The sequence below is a fragment of the Athene cunicularia genome (genome assembly GCF_003259725.1).
Source record: "Athene cunicularia isolate RWA chromosome Z unlocalized genomic scaffold, athCun1 chrZ_part1, whole genome shotgun sequence".
Lineage (NCBI taxonomy): Eukaryota > Metazoa > Chordata > Aves > Strigiformes > Strigidae > Athene > Athene cunicularia.
In genome coordinates this window covers 4,469,934-4,489,799 of record NW_020799142.1, presented here as the reverse complement: position 1 = coordinate 4,489,799, position 19,866 = coordinate 4,469,934, and the positions used below count along the sequence as shown (strand labels likewise).

At 36.2% G+C, this 19,866-nt stretch overlaps 1 protein-coding gene across 1 annotated transcript in view; it reads right to left on the bottom strand.

Annotated features, from left to right (window-relative positions):
- KCNN2 (potassium calcium-activated channel subfamily N member 2) overlaps positions 1-19,866 on the bottom strand; it is a 70,473-nt gene that overhangs the window by 47,084 nt on the left and 3,523 nt on the right. The window contains exon 3 of the mRNA XM_026865761.1: positions 2,641-3,059. Within this exon, the coding sequence (XP_026721562.1) occupies positions 2,641-3,059 (419 nt within the window). The remainder of the gene's footprint in view (positions 1-2,640; positions 3,060-19,866) is intronic.

The window sequence follows — 19,866 nt, the reverse complement described above, 5'->3', positions numbered from 1 at the left end:
AAAAATGTGGGGAAAAAAAATCAACTTAAGAGCAGATGAAAGAAATTTATTTTATTTGTGTAAATTCAACTTTTAACTACTGAGCAAATCAAAGCCATTGAGATCTCAGGAGACATCTTCTGGGGACTATGACCTCTACACAGCACAGAATGTATCCATACCTGTCTTTTCCCATGACAAATGGCTGTTATATCTGTCTCCAGCTATACAAGAAGGGATGTTTAGCTTCAGAAGGCCGAGTGTTTAGAGTATTCCAATCTGTAGGGGTTGGGGTTTACTTCTGAAAGGCTTTTGTTAAACATCTACTTCTCTATGGGCTATGGATATGCAGGTTTTTAGAGGATTAATTAATAACTTGAAGCCAGAGTCAGTATCACGCATTTGGCAAAATACTTACATATTCCCTCAGGGGAAAATCTGAGGTAAAACACACAAAAATTGGCTGTGCAACTAGCATGAATGACCTCAGTATCTAATTCCCAAAGCCAAGATATATCCCTTTTAGTGTTTTTGAAACATAAAATTAACAATTTTCTTAAGTATGAATGAACATAACCTTGGACTAGACTCCACTGACAGAAGGTAATTATGACAGAGACATATTAATCTAATTTAACTTGATTTTAGTTGTGCTTTGTTTCAGAGAACTCAGTGGCTATCCAGATTACTGTCTAAACCACTGCAGTTCTTTAAAGGACAGCAACTGAAAATTAAAATGTGGAAAATTCATTACTAGTTTAGCAGAGAGTTGAAGAAAATTCAGCCTTGTTTGCAACCTTCAGTTGAGTGTACCTGGCCAAACAAATAAGCATCTTCTCAGGATCACTGTGATGCAGAAGTGCTTCAGTTCTAAAGAGAAATAAACTCACAAAATCAAAACTTTGTGATAGTGTTGTCTTCACTCTCCCTGACTGGAAAATAGGTGAGGTAGTCTTTGTTTCTTTTACTATTACTTATACACTATACATTCTTGTCCTGCCATCTTTATACTAACAAATAAGTATGTTTTACAAATGTTTATCAGACAGTAGTTAATATTTTTCAGTAATTTCCACTGAGACACTTATTTTGAATGTGCATCTATTAAAAAGTAACACAATGACTATTTAATACTTTTTAATAATAATATAATACAGATTATTAACCAGTGATATGTAAAACAGTGACAGCTATGAATGCCAAGGTTATTCAGATCCACTTCACAAGTGACAATTTGGGAAATACCTGGGTAGACACTCAGAAATACCTGAGCAGTAAATTTTATTGAAAGAACACTGGTGGGAACAGAGGTGAAGAATGGGAGACAAAGAGGAAGGGCTTTGCAGAAGTCAGTTACATATGAAATGAGAACATCCTTGTTAAAATACAACTATTCTAGATCAAGGGTGCTCTGTTTGTTCCCACTATGGGGAATATTTTCAAACTATAGTATCTCACCATTAACATAGCATTTTCAAAACATTCTTCAATGATTAGTCTTGCCATAACATGAAGAAACATTAACACAAAGCATCTACTGTAATAAATTACATTCCACAATTCTGGCAATTTTAACAATAAAAATTATGTCAACACAATGTCTACACTGAGTTTTTAAGATCAGCTATTTTTCATTGTAACAAACTGAGAATTAATGCAAGGAGTAACTTCCAAATTTAATATAAAATTTACAGTCGGGGTGCAATTTTAGCTGTCACAAATAGCTCCCCTAAACTGCTTCTGAAATCGTGAGACATGGAAAGGAATAGGAAAAAAATATTGTCAACAACCAGCAGCAGAAATACCTTAAATATGTTGCAGATCTTCCAGTTTAAGTAAGGAGAAATTCATTCCAGGATCTAAGAGCTGTCCCAGGCATTAAATCTTTAATAGATAATAATCCTAATTGTCTCCTTAGAGTTAATCTATCTCATATTCCCAAACTGAGAAATTCAGCTTCAAGCTGTCAGCGCTGATAGCCATTTATTCTGCACCTACACTGAAGTCTGTAGGAGGGGGAGGTTGGAAAACTAGCTGAAATGAATGTTTGCCTCTCAAATGCACTTTTCCTGATTTTTAGGGGAATAAAAAGGATCAATATTAATTGTACTTGTTCTACCTGTTCCCCCTTTTTGATATGGCCAACTCCCAAACAATATTTTGCACTCCCTTTTTTTACAGAACAATAAAGCTCAAATTAAAGAAAAAAAACCAAACCAAACCAAACCAACAACAAAAAAACCCAAACCAGTTTCCATTGGAACTTTACATGGCTACTTAATCTGCCATATCCTCAATAAATTTAACTTAGAAACAAAATAAAAGCAAGCTCATATCTATGCAGAATATCAACAACCACTCTTAAAGACATTTTATGGTATCTGCCCATTGCATTCTAGCAAACATACCTAAAGTTATAGCAAAACACTGAAATCAAATTGTAGTGCTACAGAAGCAGTGTGGCACAAGCCTCTCTGCAGAAGCCCTTCAGATTAAAAGGGAAAGCATTCCTGACAATCTGTGATGCAGAGTACAACCCAGCTAACAAAATATCAAGGACCAAGAATCCACAAGCCATTAAATATTTAAGTCCCCTGAATCCAAAACTGAAGGGGCAAAATAAGAGAGAAAAACAGAACTAAACAAGCAAAACAACCTTACCTTTCACAAGCTCGGACAGTCCATGCAGCAATTATCCATAATGAGATACTAAAAACCAACAGTACAGTTCCTGGACATATTGTCATTAGAGTCTTCATAACAAAACGGGTATTGAAGTTTATCTTATTTAATGCTCCAATGCTTCTAGATGACGCATCAGTGAAAAGTTTGCTATGCAAAAGCATAACTCTGGCAATAAGATATAGTCTTAAGAACATTGGTATAGATAAAATAATATCCACATCAGCTGTTGTTGTGGATGGAGCATAAGAAAAGGCGAGCCGGGCTGTCCATGTGAATGTATAGTTCCCAGGTATGGGATGTATAGCACACACCAGTATTTCCAAGCAGATAAAGAAAATACGCTCGTAAGTCATGGCTATTCTCCAGTCATCTGCTCCATTGTCCACCATGAACAACTGAAATAATAAAATATAAGGTTAACTTTAGTACGGCATTAAAAAGCCTTGTTATTATTCCATTTTAAAATACCATAGTTTTCATAGCTGCCAACGACCACTAAAAAGAAAATAAATAAGCCATTTCAGAAAATTACATTACATCACTATGAATTGAAGCATAACTTTGGTTAAGACAAAAAAAATTTTTTCATGCATTATTTTTAGAACTATACATGAAACTGAATTTTCACATATTATTTATTAAGAATTCCTCATATTTTAATTGTCATTTCTGGTAAAACAGAACTGTGGACCAATTAAGCCTCGTCCCTTCAAAATCAATTCCTTACTGAGAAAAATTTAAGAAAGTGTTTTCATGATGGATATCTAAAATACAAATTGAAAATACTTTCTAAGATGCAATATTAAGCCTGCTCTAGAGTATATCCATGCTTCAGTCAGGGTGGTATTATAGCTTCTGCAGAACTATCCAAGCATTCTTCAGGCACCAATACAGATCAATGTAAGATGCAAAGCTACATGAGAAACTGCACAAAGATTCAAAAAGACATCTCATGCTGAAAATTTGAAATGCAAAGGCCAGCAAATGCCAGGTGATGTCTACTGGTAGCTCAAAATTAAATGCACATGTTGGTTCTTGCACAATCACAGCCTTCAGTTTCCCAACCAGGAACAAAGGTACTGAAGCATTTTAGTAATGATGTTCCTAATGATTTACTAAATAAATACTTAATCAAACAGTATTTGTCACTAGTAGAGAGTATCAATATGCAAGAAGTTGCAAATAGGCAACTTTTCAAAAAGTAACATAACCCATAAAGACAAAAAAGATACAATCTCAGTGACAAAAGAAGACCTCATCACTTCAACTATAGCCCAGATCCAAACAAGGCTGTTCAGTAAATAGGTTAAAGCAAATAAAAATACTTTTGCAGGATTAAAAAAATTATTATTCAAAAATAATGAGTGAGAAGGAAAAGTACACAAAGAATGTGCTCCTTAATGTAAGAAAAGTATTTTCAGCACACTACACACCACATACGTAGCCAAAACCCCAATTACTGATATGCGCTGTTCTTCGCCCATTTCCATCTTTCAAGAGTTTAAAAAAACGAGCCTGATGTCTCTGTATGTTTTTTTAGAAACTGAAAACACACTCTAAGTTCTCCTCCTAATACATTCAGTTTGTCTTTCAGAAAATTGCTCCAGTCATTTGTTTAGAAAAGTAACAACCACAAATTAGCTTTATTGTAGTTGAACTGATACTAGAAGAAATAAGTTAACCATAGCAAGAAACAAAACAAAAGAGATTTCTGTATTTCTGGACCTGTTTTTCATCCCCTTATGTTCTTTCCCTCCATCTTACTGTATTGGGTGTCAGTGATGAGGTTTTGCTACTGAAGGGGCTGCAGGGGTGGTGTCTGCAAGGATTGGTCAGTGGCTGCTCTGCAATGGACCCGCTGCAGGACATAGCTGAGCTCATCAGTGAAACTGGTGGTTCTTCTGTGAAAGCTTATTTAAGAAGGGGCAAAATTCTTTCCAGGCAGTGAAGAATGAAGGAAAAAAGTGTGAGAAACAACCCTGGAAATGCTAAGGTCAGAGAAGAAGGGGGAGGAGGTGCTCCAGGCATAGGAACAGAGAATTTCCCTGAAGCCCATGCACAGGACCATGCTGGATCAGATACCTACACTGAAGCCCATGGAGGACCCTCTGCCAAAGCAAGGTAGATATTTCCTGAAGAAACTGCCACCTGCAGAGAGCCCACGCTGGAGCAGATTCTCCTTACAAGAACTAATACCCATGGAGGTATGGAGGACCCATGCTGGCGCTGGTTTACTGTGAAGGGCTGTAGCCCATGGACAGCACATGGACTGGAGCAGGGGAAAAGTGTGAAGAGGAAGGACCAGCAGAGAGGAACAGCTGTGGACAGACTCCCATTTCCCATATCCCGTGTCACTCACAGGGGAGAAGATAGAGGAGTTGGGAATGAAGGAGAGATGTTGAGCCTGGGAAGAGGGGAGTGGGGCAAAGCGTTTTAGTTTGTGTCTTTGTTTCTCATCACCCCACTCTACTTTTAACTGGCAATTAACTAATTTTCCCCAGTCTGCTTTGCCAGCACTGGTACTGGTAAGGAATGTCCCCATCTTTACCTCAACTCACAAACTTCTTCATCTTATTTTCTCTCCTTGTTCTGTTGAGGAGGGAGAGTGAAAGAGGCTGGGTGGGGGTCTGACAACTTGTGGAGAAGTTTTTGGAAGATAACAGCCACCTGGTCCTTGATACCGACATGAGTAATTCTCTGTTAGCTGCCTCTGTGTAAAGAACTTACTGTTCAATGTTCCTCTCTGGCTTGCCACTGCATAGAGAGCTATTGTTTAGCAAATTCCTTAACTAGAGATATGGAGTGAAGTTGAAACATTGAGTAGGAGGTCCATAGGCTTGTACTTCTTGCTTGTGCTTCTTGCATTGTACCAATGAAATATGAGTTATATTGTGTGAACAGTAGCTTAGAACCAATCACAGCTTGTTTAGCTGTATGTGATCATGCCCTAATAGTACATAAGATGCTCTGTGCTTAATAAAATTGGATCAAGCTGGCAAACCATATTGGTGTTATTCTTGACACCCGGGCTTTATCCGTCGACAACAACTGGCCAGGGTCAAGCCACCACTTACATATAGTTCTTACCTCCACTGCAGGACTATTAAAGACAAAGAAACACGGTGTTGAGTTAAGCTAAAGAAACAGCAAATTCAGTGTATGCAACATAAGCACATACACTTTCTTTTACCTGTAGTCATTCTGCAAACTTCGCATACTAAAGATGCAAATTGATACTAGAAGGCCAATGTATCTATGTATATATGTATTACCAAAAGAGTGCTGGTTTGCACTTAGCAAATGTACTATTTGGTATGAAGCGCAAAACTTTCAAAGTACAGTAAGGCTTAAGTGCATTTGATTCTAGTGATTAGCCTGTAAATGCTGTCAGTCAGATCACAGAAGTGCTATATCAGTCGAGGTATTTGGAGCACCCAGAATACAGATGACTACTAACCAGCTTGACTGAGAAAGAGATAGATAATATCAATCCCCTAAAATGCCATGTGGGTTTCCAAAGAATAAAGTAACAACAGAGTTAAATATTTCAGTTCTCGGATACATATCAAATACATGTCAAACTGGCAATGCTTTAAAATTTCTTTTAACATTCCAAATTCTGCTGAAAAAAGCAATGGTCTTTTGTCCTCCCTTTTTACCTACCATCTTCACAGATTTCAAAAAGAATTCTACATGCAGAAAGGCAATTATAAATGATACCTTAAGTACTGGTAGAATTTAAAAGATGAGAATAGAAAAATGCTGAGTTAAATTTAGACATTAGAATTTGATCTTACAATTTTCATAGAAGAAAATGTTATTTAATCAATGAGATTTTTTTAAACTTTAAGATGTCATTATGGAATACATGTTTGATAATATATTCACCTGCCGGCAGAAGAAATCCTAACATGCTACAAAGAACTCTTACTGAGTAGTGCTCAGTAGAACGGGTTATATTTGCAGACACAGAAGATCCCTATCAACTTCCCTTGACTTCAGCTGTGACAATTTCTTCCAGGTAAGATAATATTTTAAAGTGATGTTATCTTCAGCTGTGATATAATGAGATTTAGGAGGTGAAAACATGGAAGGTAGAAAACACCAGAAGCCACAAAGGACCACAGATCCAGTACAAACATTTCTATTTCATAAAAATATTAACATTTCAAAATCATATATATGAGGAAGATTTCCTTACAATTCTGTTTCTCTAAATTCAAACTGTGATGGATATCAAGCACTCTGGAACAAATATGGGCCTCTAAACCAGGCTGAGAATAACAATTAAATTGGGACATACTGAAATGACAGAAATTAGTACAGGATTTCATGTACATTTTATATATTTGCAATTATGCAACCTACTGAATGCAAATTTCACTGTTAATTTGGATGATAGAGAGGTATTTGTGTGTGCGTATGTGCTTGGCTAGGTACATTCCCTATTTGGAAAGTGAGGAAGGTAAATGAATGAAGAAGAACAGCTGAACAGCAGAATTTAAAGGATATGTATACACCCTCTTAGCTGCTTTCAGTCAATCCTGTTACAATAACCATACATTAATTTCAAAATACAGCTCCCATCTGAACAGAGAATGATGCTAGCAGTAAAAAGAGAACAAACTCTTCCTATTGAATTGAGTCCTGTGCTCCATGGAAAAGGCCAAACTCCAGCCAGGGTCAAAGATATTATGCCTGTTCATAGCTTTCAAATTTCTTCAGGGTTGAAATTTATTCAGGGTTGAAATTTAATGCAAGTACTTCATCAGTGTTTGCAGGGTTCTTCAAATACAGAACTCTCATATAACTTTACTAAGTTGGCACTCTTATAATGTAAATGAAAGATATAAATCAATCTTTAACTTCAAATAATGTCACACAGAAAAAACATAAAAATATCATATCATAGATATTTACATAGGTATGTATATATTTACATAACACTGTTAAATTCATATAACACCAGATAAGAAAAAGAGAAACACATTCAAAGTAGACATTGCTCACAATGACAATTTAGGTCACAGACACCCTGAAGCTACTTAAAATAAGAGAGAACTTTGTAAATCATTAGTATATAAAAACAGATTCACAGCAGGCTATCAGATGATCTTGGTGAATGCAAAGTGCAAGGAAACTAGCCATTTTCTAAAAATGCCTTTGCAAACCAGGTAAAAGAACACATCTGAAAACTCTATCATTACTTTACTGTAATACTGGGGGATAAAAATGAAGCAATAAAGAGTGATAAAGTAGCATCAGCTCCTGGAAGCATTCCTTGCAGAAGTGGAATCAACTATACTCACAAATGTATTATTACAATTGTTTAATTTAAAAATAAAAATTTTAAATGGTTAAATACTGGAATCACTTAAACTTTATGGGATGGGACAGACTAGCAAAATATAGCCTTTGGGGCTGCTGATTTACCAAAATTTTTGACCAGGCATTTTTCTATAGTTTGTAGTCCCCAAATTACCATTTATACAACCAAAAAGATCAATATGGCACTCAGAGAGGAAGAAGAAGATACTGCTTTTGTCTCACTACTCCAAACAGTCAAGTTACTGTCCCACAGCACCCTATTAAGTACAAATTATTTAAAACACATGGTGGTGGGAGTCAGACATCTCAGTTCCCCCTAACTAGGTCAGGAAAAGACCTTTTCCATCATCAGAAGGCATGTAATCAAATGGTCTGCAAGTTATCTAAAGGCCTGTCCTTGACCTTGGAGAGCCTGAGGGCTGCTGTATTCCTCATCCTAAATACAACACCACAGAACAGAAACATTAGTGGGTTTAAGTCATGTGTAAAGTCACGAGGCATCAAACACGTTCTGCATGCAAAGCACAGAAGGCAAGGAATATGTTTTTCACAAAATTACATAAAGGCTCGGCTACCTTGTATCTTCCAGAATGTTTCCTATATCCAGAGCTTTCTAGTAGGTCATTAGAAATTGGTTCTTCTGGATATAGCTATCTACCAAATGAAACATGCTTAAATTCATTCAACTGGTGAAGCAAGACTTCTCTATCAGGTATAGATGTATACAACCCCCAAAATTTAAAATGCCAATTTAAACAAAGGATTGTAAAAGACTGGTACTTAGTTTCACTACAAAAATTATTATTTGTATAGTATATTTATTTAAGTTTGGTATCTTTGTGCAAAATGAGTTATTCATAGTTACTGGTATTTTGCTATGAGCACTGTACATCAATGCATGTAAAAAAAACTTCATGTTACTCTGTGCTGGTGGCTAAGCAGGCTCAAAATACTTCTCTCAAAGACTGTATTTAAACCTTGCAATCTCAGGAAGGGATGCGTAAAAGAGGCTTGAGACCATTTATAGTCTTTGTGAACCATATTTCCAGAAGTGAAGCATTAAAAACTTTATATTAAAATAAATCTGAATAATACAACTTAGTTACTCTGACGGGCCATACGTAACAACAACCATTAAAAACCCTCATATTTGTATTAAACAATGTTCTTATCACGTTTGTCTATGTCTTTTTTTTTAACCTCTGTCCCTCAGTTCATCATAAAAAACCTAGTCCAAATAATCTATGAGATTTTTTACAGAGAAAGGACATTTATGATCATATAAACTAACATAGGGTTAAATTCTGCCTAAGCACAGAAAGTTAAATTCCACCTACCCGTATTTCCCTTCTGTTTTAAATCACAGACAGACAGTATCCTTTTTAGCTTTCTCTCTCCAAAGATATTCAGAGGCATTGCTCAATATTTTTAAATGGTACTAGCCAGAATTTCATTTCTATCGCTCATCTCAAACAACTGTGAAATAGCCTAACCCTCTGACAGCCTACAATGTCAAAGGCCATTACAGCATTCAGCAACTGCTGGGACATAGATAATTTCTTTTCATATAGTCACTCCATATACTTGTATGTGCTTCTGGGACCCAAAGAAGGTGAGATGCTCCTAAAATGCCATTCTTTCTATCCATTAACTTTCCACATAGGTAACAGTGTTAAGAATTGAAATCTAAGAACTACAAAGGATAAAAAAAAGGACACTTCAAGATATTGAGATTTCTTTCCCAACACTATGGAGAAGAAGAACCCCCTGAGAAAAGCATAATTATGCATCAAACTCAGAAATCATCACAAGCTTATAAATATATAACAAAATCAAAATAGTTAATGAACTTATTAATAGAAAGGGCTTATTTAAAAAAAAATATTAATATCAAAACATAATATTTTAAACTTTCATTATTTAAAAGATATTTCACAAGAAAAACTCCTAAGTTAATTTAGTCTGGACTCTTGCTGAAACAACCACAGCTGAACTTCCTCAGATCAGTAATCAACAGGGAAGTATTTAGTGTATGAATTTTTATGAACCTCTGAACGAAATCAAGAGGTCCAAAAATAAAAGTCCACTACCCAGTGTTACTATAGTCATTTGAGATATTCAGTAGATCCACCAGTAAGTGACTGAATTAAACTGATTGAATCAAGAATTTATACAAAGTCCACAACAGATATTTTTTATTTTACCAATATTCTTAATTTAACAGCTATTTCATGACACCAAAGTTTCATATCCCACACTCTCCAGCTGCTTAAAACACAATGACAATAAGCTCCTTAAATTACAACATGCAGAAGGCTTCCATCCAACACCTGCAGTTCTCAAAAACTGTTGTGTCTGGAGTTGACACACAAAAATGTCCTCCAAGCAGATACTGAAGGAGCATGACTTAATAAAGCTCTGAATCTCACTTAAGTGCAAGAAGAGTAACAGAGAAGGAACAGTTGAGTCTCCTGCATAAACATGCAAAACAGGAAAATGGGACCAGTTCACTAAAACAGCATTAATCTTGTTTTATACTATTTACTATTCTGTTATTTAAGAAGCAGGGAAGAAATAAAAAAAGTAAAAAGAATACGTAAGTTATTACATAACAGATGTATTTACTAGAGAATGCACTGGGTGTTCCAGAACAATACAAAATAGTGGCTTCATACAATTGACAGAGTGAAAAAGAGAGTTTTCAACCACAGCTTTTTTCCCCAAGAACATAAGGACTGAGCAAGGTTATCTGGATGTAGCCAGCCCTGAGGAAACATTTCAGCACCTCCCCTAACCTAACCACACCACAACTTGTTCAGAACTCTGTTTCCATCAGCCACTACGCCCTGCTTTTGCTAGCCTGCTCTGGCTCACTCTCCATGATAAGACAGTGCAGCAGGACATGAGCTATGCCAGCTTTATGACATCTAAAAGGGAAAGTTGCAAAGAAACAGTGAATTAACTGTTCAGGTTCCCTTCATGCTTTCACAAATATAAAGAAATTACCACACTGTACAAAATACCATGCTAATAAAATAATCTCAAAACAAGAGAAAAATCTCGTTAAAGTTCTGGTCTTTCAGGTCTGCTACAACTAATACACTGATCTTGGCAGTACAAAGATGGAAACACTGATTTCAGAGTTAGGGATGAATTTAGTTTTGCACTGAAGCAGCAATTTCAAAACTTCATATATGAAGAACAAGCACATCTTCTCACAAAATAACAATGATATTTTACAGAACTAATTTTTATAATACATTTTTAAAAAAAATTAGTGGTCTGTATTATTCCTCATTTCAAATACCTCAGAAATACAGTAACTGATTCCGCAATCTTCTTGCAGAAGCAAAACTCACTAGGGAGAACTAGCTACCTTTCACTTATTAATTTTGAATTATTATTTTACAATTCTTCATTTAGGATTTGTTTTGCTCCATTCAGTACTAAAAATAATTTTTCTACAGATCACTGCATGAAGAAATGCCGTCTCCCAAAACGGCTGCCATCTGCCAGTGTTCCCAATGCAATAGAAGCCTCACTCTCTTCAGGAATGATCAGCTTCATTACTCCTAGGAAAACTGGAACCAATTTTAAAAAGGATGTATTTTCCCAATAAATAGGCAATATTTTTACAAGAGAATAAGGGAAACAGAAGCTAGAGGAAAAGCACATCAAATCTGAGACTAGATAAAATAAGCTAACTCAATTCATTCTGCCGAAGGAGTACACCAGTGACTCTTAAACTGTCAGGAATGACGGGTACCAACACATCCTATACACAAGAATCGTTCTTTTCAGTTCCTCTTTTAGTGTTTACTGATGACATAAATACTTCAGGTATTTGGAAAAGTTTGCATGGTTGTTTTTAAACTGGGTAAATTTTTCTTTACCTGATAATGGGTCAATACATATCAACACCATGGGAATTAAAGTCCCTGTAGTGTTTTTAGTGTCTCAGAAACACAAATTGGGAACTTTATTTAAGGATATGTTTAAAAGAACTCCAAATAGAGAAATGCAAATACTAAGTATTTAAGCGTTGTCCTAAAGCACATCCACTTAAATAAGGGAAACTAAGAATTGGGTAGCAGGAGATGCAGAGTGGAGTACTTGTGTATTTAAAAATCCCAATAAAAAAATCCCAATTTAAAAATCCCAATAAATTGCCACGCACTAATCCTAAGTGTATAGAGGCATTCCTGCAAGAAGTGCCTCTGTAATTTCCCCAGGCAAGTAAAACTTGCTCAGGGTACAGGAATAAAGTCTTCAAACTGTTTCAAAGATTACACTACAATATCTTTAAGAAGGGAGACTTTTGATCAGGTTAAATAAACATAGACACAAGTTTCTTTACAGGCATTTACCTGTATTTCTTCATAGATAAAATATTGGTTTCTTTGATCACTACTAATTATGACTGCAGTTGCTTCCTCAGAAAAAAAAAAAACAACGAACTCCACCAAAGAAACAACTCCCAGCATATTCTGTCAAACACCTCTTAGCATACACAATTCTTGTTGCTGCCCCATTAATTATTTGAACGTTACAGCTTCATTAAATCTGTCTAGTTTACAGCAGCTCTCTCAGGTAAAAGATGCTCTGTCTTCAAAGCTCCTTTTTTTTTAAAGTCTGCAAACCAAATACATGAAACAAGTTTGCATTGAGTGCTGCCAACCCTCTTACCTTGCACCGTTTAAACATAAAATTGCTATTCAAAATGTTTTACAGTTTTATTTTCACATCTATTATGTTCAACGGGATAGTCCACAGCAGCAAAAGGTCTGATGTCCAGCAGTTAACACAGGATGATACAGGCTACAACATATATACAAAAGTCACAAGTGAAATGCAAGAATTATTAATTTTGGATGAGCTGACATCTCTGATCACAGGCTGGATATAAAAAAACCTGTTCATATTTTTTTATTTTCCTTCCACATGCCAAATGGCAGAAGAACTGCCAGCTTAGAGCCACACCACTAAATTTCTCATCTCACTCTGCAGTATCCCGTGTCTGCTGGTGGACAAATGTCTATTCATATATGGCTGCACATAAAGATGGAAAACCAAGTATTTTCCTATCTGACAACCAAATCTAGAAAGTGGACTGGCCATGAGTAGTCTTCTATCTTTTTTTTTTTTTTTTATTTCCACATTTTGCCATTAAACTATCTTAAAACTGTATGGAAGCTGAACTGGGAAAACATCAGGCACAGCACTGGTCTACCCTATTGCATAAAGATTTAGTCATTCTAAACTATCATACTGCAGAAAACATATCAGAATGCAAGTTATTGGCTTTTACCATGAAGCCCAAACCTGAATGAGAACAAAAGAAGAGGGTGGGTTTAGTGAGAAGCCACTTTACCCATAACACCATTCAGATGAGATTATGTTTAGTAGTAGCTGTCACAGGGTACCTTTTCAGCTATACTGGAATATGGATGGATGAAAATCTCTCCTGTATCAGCCCATTCCTTATGCAGAGCCCAAGAACAACTCTTGGGCAGTACTCGACATAGCAAACTACAGTCAAAGGAATCCACTACAATCCAGGTGTAGTAGCTGCACAGACAAAACTGAATTTTACAGCTACTGCAGAAAGCAGCTCCACGGGCAAAGCAAAAGCAGATAAAGAGTATCCTTAGCTTATTCATAAATTAATGTCTGTTCAAGAGATTACAAGATATTTCAATAATATTTCAATAATGACAAAGGTGTTCTAACCCTTAGCATATAATGAGGATGCTGTAAATTGAAAGGCTCTAAAGAATCCGCCTAATTTAGATGCTCACAAATACAGATTTCCTCTGAAGTCAAAACATGCCTCAAATGTGCATGACTCATGTAAAAATGGTAACTGATGTTGCATCAGAAACACAGTGAGACTACTTCTGATGAAAACTTCATGACACCTAGGTGCTAACAGTGAACACTCAGTGATCATTATTGCTAGACATATTTATTATTTTTTTCAGGTAGGACACAATTTATTGTGTGCTGTCTAGTCACAACTGAACATTCAGTCTTTCTCCAGATTCCCAGACTAAAATCAGAGTTCTACGCATGAGAATTTTATGGATGCAATGGTACAGACTGAATTAAAGCTACTATGCAGTTTTTATTTTTAATTAAAGACATGCCTCATTCCCTGGCTGCAACAGATCTTATTCTTAAAATCACAACAACCATCACAAAATAAGAAATGTCATTCACCACCTGGGATGAATCTTTGTTTTGTTAAGAGACTGAAGATAAAGCATTGCTTCATAATGAGTGATTCTAGTGAAAGACACTACTGTCAGAGGTCAGGGGTAGGGCAGGTGTGAATGTCTGCATACACCAGCAGTTATGCTGCATCCACCGGCCGTAATGCTCCACAAGTGGCAGTGCTGTGAAAGCTGGAATAAACAATTATAATAGGAATAAAACACTTCATAAAGATTCCCAGCAGTATCTCATTAGGACATACTGTGGAACACTACAGTCATTTTACACTGCAGTATTTGGGACATCCACTAAAGCACATGGATGATTCATGAAAATTACAGGCATAGCTGGATGTCAACAACAGTGTCTTATTGACATGACAAATGACTGATATATCTAAGTGTATGACTACATGATAGGCAAGTCTGAGCTTCAAATGTAGTTACAGAACATTCCCCAGACTACTTCCACAGCTCTTCAAGAATTCCCTTTTGTAAAAACATCATTTAAGTGACAGAAAAAAAGTGAGGATTCATCCAGGTAATTCCCTTTGACAATGAAAACTGCAATATAAATGCTTGCTATACATGCATTTCCTTCTTTACAGGCTATCTTACAGCTACCCATCAAACCACTGAGCTGATCTATAACTGTTTATGGAAAACAGCTACACTCTAAAATACTACTAGCAACAATACTTACTGCAGACAGGTAAGAAAGCTCAGAAAGCTCTTTACCCACAGGTGACAATAAAATATATGGATATGAGCCCATATATATTTATTTCTCAATTATTTTTTATTTCAAAACCACTCTTTTACAAGCAAAAACTCTTCCTTTGCCTCTGGTATCTTTTTCTGAATATCCACATTCAGTAGTAAACTAGGTCCCTTCCCACAAGCCCATCCTCACCAGCAACAGTGGTTTTGCAAGACAAATTATACTCGTTACACCTGTACAGCCTTCTAACTCTCTGTGTATGACCCTCATGGCTCCTGCAGTCTTTAGTAACTTTGTGATATGTATTCAATAAACAATTCTCTTCATCAGTCACACAAGAGAATCCAGCTCTCCCCTACTCATCCACATACTCTAAAGTATTAATATGCATAAAAGTTTAGAAGGTGCCACTTGGACAGAGCAGGTTTTCCTTTTAATAAATCTGTTTCTTTACAGAAAAAACTCCAGAGCAGATTACTCATAAAAAGACTAAGAGTAGCAATTTTAAAATAAAAAGATACTTAAGGCCTACCCTTTGGTTTTAATTTATATAGAATACACAGGGGTACTTCCATCTGTCATGAAAGGGTTTAGTATTTTCTCAAAGTGAATTTAATTCTGAAAGGTCCATCAGTCTCCACCAAAATGAATGAGATAAGGAAGCACCTTAGAAGATGCACACATCCCTCTTCACTCTTCATGGAGTATTCACACTCTTTTAGTTTTAAAATGTCAATAAAAAACTTTGTTTATTAAGGACTGTTTTCACACAGATGAAGGAGCACAATTGCATGGGCTGTACGAGGGAAAAGCCACATGAATCACTGAGTTACAAATGTGTGAATTCCAGCAACTACATTAAAATAGTATTATATAATATATTTATGTATGATATTAACTGAACATTTCTTGGTTGCAAAGGCCCAGCTGGGTTCAGATACACCTGTTTAAAGTATAAAATGTTCATGTGTTACCACTCCCTCTACACAAGAATTCTTTCTAAGGTGTAGAATGTTCTCATGACAATCTTTTCTGATCTTCTAACAGTTGTAAGAATTAATTACTTAATGTAGCTTTCATTAAAATAATGGGAGAAAGTCAATTTACACAACTTCATTAAAAATACACTGTGATATGTAAGTATTTCACATATCACATTTTTCTGAATGGAAGTTTTTCCATCCAAATTTTTCAATGTAATATAGCTTATATTATTTTAAAAAACCCAAAACATTATAAAAGTGACATTAAATTATTTTGTTGTGGTTGTTGTTGTCGTCATGATGTGTAACTTTTTTCTCTTTTCCACAGAACAGAGCTGTGGAAACTTCCTCACAAAATTACTTGGGTTTATACATACTTTACCATTTATTTTCAGTGAATAAAAGAAAGTTTGTGCAATAACCAATGTATCCATATTACCTGAAAGGTAATTACAAGATCAATTATAGCTTCTTCTTTTAGGGGTAATTTATGTCTTAAAAGAAGCTTCATATGCTCAGAGCAGTAATACAACTTTTGTCATCAAGGGTGAAAACAGCTGACTGAAGCTGCAGAGAATCTTCCACACAGCTTTTTAATTCTCCCAAGACCTAAGCAGCAGCCATTCCTGCTCTGATCTTTGTTCAACCAGACCACAAATATTTCTCAAACCAAATTCAAAGCCCAGAATACTACATTTAGTAGACCACATGAAAGCCAGAACCAGAATCACAAGAGCGTTAATCTATACATGACAGTCTTGGCACACTTTCACTTAAACTCAGGCAAACCAGAGCTTCAGTCAAGTATCTGACAGAATTCTCTGATCTAAGACCCCACAGTTGAAGGATCTGACATGTACAATGCTTTCACATTAAGATGTGCCTCTAACATCCCAGACAACAGTATCTCTGTTGACTTCAGCTAAAATACACAATTTATACAAATCCAGAATCTAATCTCTGGTTACAAATGTTCTCTGCCAACTGGGGCAGTAACATACCTTCTCACACTTCATTATGCCTTGATAAACTTCTAACAGCTTTATTAAAAAAACGCTCCGAACAATGGTGCATGTGAATAGATAATCCTAGGTATGGCCTGGCCAACCATTCATACAACCTCCTCCTACATTCTAACTGAACCTACTAGAAATAGAGGCATCTTCTATGTGTAATGCTAATGCAAAGGGCCTCATATCCTTTTGGATGTTGTCTGTTAAAGGATTTTCTAGCCTACCTTCCATGCTATATGCACTACAGTGCTGCCCAAACACTGGGCACCTGTAACTTTTCCTAGGTCAACAGGTTCTGCAGATATAATCTATTAAAAATGTACTGAATGGAACTAAGGCTAAGTTTTTTCACAACAGTACTCTGAAATGTTGACAGATACAGTGTTAATTTGACAGATACAGTACCCTTGGATTCCTACATGATTTTCTGCTGTTCAACATGCATATGGAATGCTCTGTTTAATACACATATGGAATGTGTATTGAACTCCATTGGTGGAAGGGAATTTTTGAGTCTGTACATAAAGTTACTGTATTCTGGATCAAAACTGCTACACAGTGAGTTTTGTCTGATCCAAGGCCTATTAAAATAAATAGGAAAAAAAAAAAATCACTAATTCTCAAAGGCTTCAGATCAGAATAAAACTATCAAGCAAAGTTTATTTCTTGATTTTCACCTGTTATTCAACAGACTTGTTCTCTGTGCTCTTCATCTAATTTGTTTCTGCAGACGTTTCACATGTGCTGTCTCTGATGTTTCAATATACCTAAGCAAAGGCAAGTTAGACTCAGCACAGTCAACAGATTACCAAGGCAGCTAGCGAGATGCACAGGTACTACCCCAGTGAAGGCAAAACCATAATACAGATAAAAACAAATAAGTAATTTGGCCTGCAGAATACCCTTTACATCTTACAACAGGAAACTGCAAGGAGTTTATCTTTGTATTTGTTCACAAGTGCAAAACGTTTACTGCAGAACATTCCACTGATGCCAATAAGATAACAGAACTCCTGTAAACAGTATTTAACACTATAATTCATTATGGAATTTATTTGCACAATAAACAGGTCAAGATACATACTTATTACCACTCTTTGCTGTTTCCTGATGCTGCCTGTTCCATTTCTTAGTTTTCAGGAACAGGAGGAAAAGAAGAAAAGATTTTTGATTCTTCAGCAAGATATTTGGTCTCTCAGCTATGACAACCTTCCATAAAGTTAACAAAGACTGAAAGTGTTTCACTCTGTATCTATCAGTAGAACATTATTTTCCCACCACTTCAGAACCATCTAGGGACTGAAGGTGCTTCCTCCCTGTAGCCCTAGGAGGCTCTGCTGTAAAAGCAATGGTTAACCTTAACCTTGGAGTTTGAAAGACCTTCCACAGGCATTCTACCTAAGTATGAACTAGCAATACATTTTGGAAGTTGTCAGAAATCTCAACTGACATACTGAAATAAATATTAAGATTTCTTTTCACTTCCACCAAATACTAGCAATGTTCATGTTTCTGCATGAGTAAAAGCATCTGTATCAGGGAGAAGGAAAAGAGATCCAGATTCTGTCCAGGAGAGCACAGGTTGGCATTACTGGGGTTACTATTATTCAGGACAGGAAATAGAAGAGCAACGTTCATTTACAGAAGGGATAGACTAAGCAGTCCAGGATCAAAAGAAAAATGTTGCAGTGAGTGTATTTCTCCAGTGACAACCATCTCTCAAGAAATACCTAGCTATGGTGGAATGTCCAACAAAAGATATTAAAGACTTTCTACTGGCAATCTCAGCAAATTTTGATTTTAATCCTTTTCTCCAGGTAATACAAGAAAGTGCCAGCAGAACTTCAGGAGTGCATACTTAAATAGCATTTCCATCTCCAGCAGTACTATAAGACAGACAGACAGGTCTATTTTCCAATAAAAGTACAACTGCAGCTTTACCATGTAAACTGCCACCCAAAAATTTCTTAAAGTCCACTTCATTTATTGATGTAACAGTAAATTCTGCTAGAGAAATGTGGAATGGAAAAATAAGTTGTCTAAGAATTACAGTTTTAACCATGTTCCATGCTGCCGTTTTAATAATGTAGAATAGTATTAAGTAACAAACTGTTTATGCATTAAGTGAATAATCTATGCATCAAAAATTGTTATGATATATAGAACATGCTGTCTTCCTAATTCTTCTCTCCTGCACCTCTTCAGCTGGAGTAACAGTCACAGAAATAACTGTTCTAATCTGGGATAACAATGAATTACATTTTTCCCATTGATCTTCCAAATACAGGGCTCTTGCTCTGAAGAACTGAATCAACAACCACACAAGCTTGGAGAGACAGCAATGCATATTTCATTATCTCCCAAGTGTGATGTTTTTAAGAGCATTATAGGCGTGACAACAATAGACCAAAAAGAGAATGCACAGATTTGGGGTTGTCACTGTTCTCAACTCCAACATTGTTACTGCTGTTCTTTAGAGTGCTTTCTAGAAGGATGAGGGATGTGAAGGAAACTTGCTTGTAATTGTTATCCTCTTTACTGGAAAAGATAATGTGTGCTCTGAATTATCATTTAAACTCAGCTGATTTCATCCGACTTTTATTACAGTCTTAACTCTAACACACATGCATTGAATTCAGTAGCAGCTCACACTTTATTTTTACAGTTATAACAACTAACACGCTGAGATCACTGAAAACCTATTTGATGAAAATATTTTAACATTTCCAGCATCTCACAAGAGTATGCAGCATCCATACAGTTACCCTTGTCTAAACGCTGCAACTACACGCTTCTGGGGATTTTGGACTGTCAGATGCAGGGCTCTGGGCTAGTTCAGGGAACTCAGAAACAAAGCCGTGTTGCTAACCGTTTCCGAATGCGAGGCTGAAAACACGCCCGGAGGGATGTATGTGCCGCCGGCCGGGCGAGGGCGGCCGCTCCCA